General features: G+C 53.7%; 1 protein-coding gene across 1 annotated transcript; it reads right to left on the bottom strand.

Moving 5' to 3' along the window:
* Positions 1 to 3969: 3969 nt before the first annotated feature.
* On the bottom strand, positions 3970 to 5162 carry LOC124654791 (succinate dehydrogenase [ubiquinone] iron-sulfur subunit 2, mitochondrial-like). Its single transcript, XM_047193780.1, has 4 exons — positions 4863 to 5162; positions 4532 to 4770; positions 4231 to 4440; positions 3970 to 4135 (listed from the first exon to the last, which is right to left on the bottom strand). Exons 1-4 carry the CDS (start codon positions 5160 to 5162, stop codon positions 3970 to 3972), a joined length of 915 nt encoding a protein of 304 aa, XP_047049736.1.
* Between the last annotated feature and the right edge of the window lie 1078 nt (positions 5163 to 6240).

Here is a 6240-nt window from a genome sequence, read left to right on the forward strand (position 1 = left end):
GATGATGAAATGTTGGGCATCCGCACAACTGTAGCAACATCTATTAGGCTTGCTTGATTGTTGGACGTACTCTTGCCTTTCTCATATTTTCCATCATCTTACCATAATTTTTTGTTATGAGAGCCATCTGATTCATTCCTTGTTGGAATAACTTGGTGGTTGTAAGAGATGGTTGGGTTTTGCTTGTTGAATAGTTTTAGGAGGCTTGCTCAATAGCTTTGTGGCATTAGAGTTGGCTTGATGCATGGGAAGAGGTGAGAGCCGCCGGGTAAAGCCTGTGGTGGCGGCGGGATCTTCTTTATCCGCGCGTCTGGAGGCTATTCGGGGTGGTTCTTGCAAGGACACGGTGTAGCTAAGCGGAGATACGATGGTGCGGCTAGGTGGTGGAGCTGGTGGTTGCGGTAGAGGCGAACTATGGTGGTGCTTCTGGCCACCAATGGTGTTGTGGCCATAGAGATGGGCGGCAACCGGATTTGGGCTATGGGCCTAGATCTAGGCCGACGGTTGGGCCCGCTGGGGTTTCTACAGTCATGTGCAAGGTGGCTTGTGGACAACGCAGAGGGGCTCGTCTTACTCACTGCCCTCTGATGCCTTGACATCTCCCCTGTCGATTGCAATTGAGCTAGACCTAAGCAAGGCGGGCTCGAATCTAGACGTGCTCATCCCTACCCTTTCAAAGGAGTTGGTTGCTTGTCGGTATTAATTGGGACGCCGGGGTGGGGGCACCGGAAGGTGGGCTGAGCAGCTGACTCTCTGGCGAATGCATTGTAATGGTGATGGTTCTCTTGGCCTTGTGGATGATGAGGAGCAGGCGGCGTGGTATCCTGGTGTTTGCGGCGCTTGGCAATGGTAGATCACATATCATGTCCCGGAGGTTTGGCTTGGTGGTTGTGGGTGGTTCGAGATACCGGTTGTGGTGCAAAGGTTTATTCGGGCAAAAGCTCAGCGTTTCGGCGCCAACAGCGACAATGATTGCGGGTGTCGTAACCCTCTTCTAGGCGTTGTTGTGGTTACCTTCCTCACGTTAGTGCTCCGGGTTAAAACCATGGATCGTCTGGGTCTCGAGGACGGCGGCGTGTTGCGATGTTACCTTCTTAGGGGCATCATCGTGGAGATCCGTTACCTCTTGGCCTCGTACCGGTGTCATCGGCGGGCAAGTTTGAATTTTGTCTCGAGGCAGTTCCGGCGCTGGCAGCATGGGGCATTCTCAGCGCCCTCCTATCTTATAGACGCGACCATGTCTTCGCCGATCTCTATCCTTGTTGTCCGCTGGCAAGATGGACACTCCATGGACCGGAGCGAGAGGGCAGGTGGCCCTTTACGATGAAAACTTGATGGGTGTGGTGTGACTACGTTCGTTCTTTTCGGAAGGAGGTATGGTGGCACCTATAGTTAGTTGCCATGCACTTAAGTGGCTTGCCCCACCCCTTCGATAGCGCTCGATCCGCTCCTCCCTATACAAGTCGTGGCTTCAGGTTTTCCATAACCATAAATCACACATCAGTTTGAACAGATACTGGTTCATGACTAGAGCACCTAACATGTAGGCTTGAGAATGTGGGTTTTGCAGAAATTGTCCTTGTAGCAGGTTGGTACTTGTGGTGGGAAAGGAGACAACAAGTTCATGGGGAGAATGTTCAGTCACCTAACCGTTCGGCCATGTCTATTCTAGTGTTGACTAGAAACTATATGAATGCGTTGAAGAAATCTGAAGCTAAGGCGAAGGAGGGGTGGAAAAAACCATTAGAGGGAAAGCTAATGATAAATGTGGATGCAGCTTTTGACACAGACTCAGGAAGAGGCGCAACATGTGTTGTGATTAGAGACTACACGGGTAATTGTATTGCAGCTATGCAAACCTTTCTACCTCATGTGGTTGATGCTCATATGGCTGACGCTTATGCTTTCCAAGATGGTTTATCTTTGGCACAGCCTATTGGTATTCAGAATTTTACAATTCAGATTGTGGAGACAATGAAGAATGTAGGCTTCTCAACAACTTCGGTGGCTGCTATCTTTGATGATTGTAGTATCCTTTGGAGTGGGTTTGGGAATGTTCTCATTGAGTACTGTAATAGGGATGCCAATCTAGTAGCACATGAGCTTGCTAGAAATTCTTTTAGTTCCGGTAATTCTTGTACCTGGGTCGATGAGCCCCCTAGGTTTATTCTTAGCAAGCTCGTGAACGATGTAACTATACTGTGGTGTCGGGCAACAGGTTTCAGACGCACTCTTTTCCTTTCAGAGTACTTAAGGGGGCTGAAAGGGTTTTAATGAGGCAGTCTGTTGTCCTTTAATAGAAAATGTTAAAAAAACATGTAGGCTCGAGAAAGTCCCCCGAGTTCCACCTGTAGGAAGGGCATGCCGTAAAAAAATATGTACATACATGTGTGCCATTTTTCATACACAAATTCGAAAATAAGTAGCTTAACACAAAAAATGATAAGATCCGAATGAATAGTAGAACTACTTCGCCCAACATGTCTATAACTTAGGGGTCAGTACAATGTAACTCAATCCAAGACTAAATAATATCAGTTTTAGTATATTACCCGAGAAAATGAATTAAAAAGAGTTTATATGTCTAGTATTACACATGTGCAGAAAATTCCCTTTACACGCCGTGTTGCAGCACGCTTACATGATGCCATGATGGTATCCAACCTTGACAGAAGAGAATAGTGCAGTAATATATTATTATCCAAGAAAATAAAAACAAAAAGAGTTGGTATGTTTGGTTGGCGAGCGAACCCATGCTACACGAAATGGCCCGTACCATCTGTACACAGCGAAGGCCCAGCACATCTCCATCGAGACAATTGTGCCTGAAGCCCTTCCTGCTGGCCCGTTCCGTGGAAGCCCACAGGCATCCGAGATCAGGGCTCTGGGCTGAGGACGAGTCCCCAGCTCACAACCCGCCGGCATACGCCAAGCTGCCCGTGGACCACAAGTAGCTGACCGTTGCCCACCTGGCCAGCGCGCCCCACCTCGGTCCACTGTGAGTGCCACGGTCCTCTGCGATGGCATACTCCACGTGGCCGGGCATTCTTTCCTCTTTCAGAGACAGCCGTGTCCAAGTCGGGCACCCCACTAGGTCCCACCTGGCCAGCAGCCACACTCCACGGAGCGCCACGTCCTCTGGCGTTGGCAAGCTCCTGGCCGGGCATTCTCTTCCAGCAGCGCACACATCCAGCCCAAGTAGAGCGCCCCACTGGGCCTCACTTAGCCGAGTCTGAACCTCGGCCCACGGAGCGCCTCGCCATCTGCGATGGATAACTCCTGGGCCGGGCCTTCTCTTCTGGAGCACCAACCGGGTCCAAGTCGGGCAGCCCAATAGCTCCCACCTGGTCCCACCCTCTCGGTCCACAGAGCTCCGCCTGGCCCATCTTGGGTGGCTAACTCCTGGCCGGGCCCTTGCGTGCTCCAGCCTTGCGCTGCTGCTGACGGGGAACGATGGCAGAGGCGGTCTCTTAACACTACTTCTGACATGGGCTTCGAACTCGCTACCAAACACACCAACTCAGTAGCCCTCCTAAGCTGGAGTGACAAGCGCGCGCTACCACGCTCGGCTGGTGCAGGCGCCGACGGGTGCGTATTTAAGCTGGTGCGGGAGAGCTTCGGGTAGCGAGGTGGGACTAAAAATTGGGTGGATTAGTAGACGGCAGTGCGTTTCCCTGTTTTCGTTTGCTGACCGGGCGAATATGGTTGCAGGCCCCCGGCCCAGATGGTTGTGAATATACCAAGCGAAGGATCCACGGCCTTCTACTGGGACTAATTGCGTGGATTTTTTTTTCTGTAACCACTCGAAATTACATTATTGGACACACAGTTAGCTAAGGCAATTATTATTTGGCTTGCAGATAGGCACAATTACACAGGTACAGGACTACAGGTTTGCCAAGCACACCGCGCGCTGTGATTTCGACTGAACCGGAGGTCCGGAGCCGACGATAGCGCAGCTCACGCAAGTCACGCCTTGCGGAGCTGGTGCATGGTCTTCATGGCGGAGATGGCCGCTGCAGGGTCGAGGCTCTTGGGGCACGTCGCCGTGCAGCTCTTGATCATCCTGCACCTGTACATCTTGTCCCACCCCTCCGACAGCGCCTGAATCCGCTCCTTCCCATACTCGTCGCGGCTTCAGGTTATTATCCATTTTCAGTACCACAACACATCAGTCTAATCAGATACTGGTTGATCGTTGCATTGCAGGCTCTAGAGAGTGCTCTGTACCTGTCGGAGACCCAGCGGTATGCGTGGAGCAGCGCGGCGGGGCCGAGGAAGTCCTCCGAGTTCCACCAGTAGGACGGGCACGCCGTGCTGCAGCACGCGCACAGGATGCACTCGTACAGCCCGTCCAGCTTCTTCCGCTCCGCCGGCGACTGCGCGTGCTCACGCCCCTCCGCCGCCGGGCGCTTCGTCTTCAGCCACGGCTCCACCGACCTGCCAACCGTTATTCAGGCCACACGTAAGGTCAACCACAGAAGAACGCACGCTGCGAGATCAGCGTTCTGTAACCACGCGCGGCACCTACTTGTACTGCTGGTAGAAGTTGCTCATGTCCACCACCAGGTCCTTCACCACGTACATGTGCGGCAGCGGCGTGATCATCGTCGCCGCCGACGTGTCCGTGTCCACCGGCTTCAGGCACGCCACCGTGTTCACCCCGTCGATGGTCATCGAGCACGACCCGCAGATGCCCTCCCGGCACGACCGCCGGAACACCAGCGTCGAGTCCTGCTCCGACTTGATCTTCTGGAGAACGTCCAGCACCTGCCCGTTCCATATCCATCGATCAAACCAGGAACTGAAACTGAACATCCGTATACGCGCACAAGCAAACAGCAAGAGACATCGCAACATACCATCGGGCCGCAGGTGCCGAGGTCGACGAAGTAGGACTGCAGGAACGGCCGGCCCGGCGAGTCCGGGTTCCACCGGTAGATCTGGAACTCCTTCACCGTCGACGCCCTGCCGCCGCGCTCCTTCTCCTCCTCCGCGGCGGCGAGGCCGGCCTGGTTCTCGGCGGACTCGCGGGCGTGGTCGCGCGCCGCCGGGTGGCCCTTGAGGGCGGGGAAGTGCTCGTCGCCCTTCACGGCCTGCTTGGCCGCGTCGGCCACGCGGTCCTTCACCGAGGCTAGCCTCGGCAGCGTCCTCCTCAGCATCCTGGCGGCGAGTGATCCTAATCGCAGCAGTGCTAACTCGTAGCGTCGCCGGGTGTACGCGGCACGTGTGGAGGATCACTCGAGCGGCGGACTTAAGAAGCTGGAGCTCGCCGTGGCACGTGTGCCGGCGCCGTGACACGTGTGGCGCGAGAGGAAGAGAAGGGTGGAGGAGCCAAGAGCGGTTTGAGGCAACCTCTATGGACTTAGCAGTGCCGTTGATACGGCCCACGTGGCTTTAGGCCTCCGGTGAGATCCTGAAGGACAATTATTTGGGCCTGTTGCAGCCCGCCTGACAAGATCCGCCGTGGGCATTTGTCGGAAAACCTATTCATCACTCCGCTGCGGGGTTGTATTAATGTCCGCACGCGTGTAATTGAACTAGGCCCTCTCTCTTCTCTTTCCTCTCAGCCGCCGCGTCTCAATCCTAGCCGCCTCCAGTTCATCCTCCTCCATAATTTCCCCTCCTCCGGTCGGTTTCGTCGGCGTCGGGAGGAGTGGGGAACCCAATCTATGCGTGGAGTTTCGAATAAAAGTATTGTGTTCATTAGACTATGTTAGGATTTTGGTAGCCGCCTTCTTGTTGGTTTCCCCTCAATGGAGATGGCATCGTCTGCAATAAGTGATCTTCGGCCTTTCGTTCGGCGACGAGATCTTCTTCCCGGCATCAATGGTGGTGTTGAACAATCGCAATTTTCTAGGTATGGGTCTTCGGATCTTGCTTCGGCAGATCGATTTTGGATCTTTTGTCGTTGTTGCCGCGAGGAGGATTATCCTCGCAGTTTTTGTCCCGGCTGCTACGTCCTCGACAATGGTGATTCGTACTCTCGGCTCTCCATCGACGACGACAAAGCTAGTCGGTTATTATTCCACGACATGCCGGTGTTGGTACTCTTGCCGATGTTGTATGACTGCTTTAATGGTTGCGTGCGTGCACGTAGCCTTGGCATTGCGGCTCAAAAAATTGTGGGAGAACTTTCGTCGGTATCTACAGGTCTATGGTTCGTTATCTATCTTTGGCTTCCTTCAGAAGAGTACAAGATTGCGTTCTGGAAGAAGAAAGAAATTGAAGACCTCGAAG

This window comes from Lolium rigidum, chromosome 5, assembly GCF_022539505.1.
Source record: "Lolium rigidum isolate FL_2022 chromosome 5, APGP_CSIRO_Lrig_0.1, whole genome shotgun sequence".
Lineage (NCBI taxonomy): Eukaryota > Viridiplantae > Streptophyta > Magnoliopsida > Poales > Poaceae > Lolium > Lolium rigidum.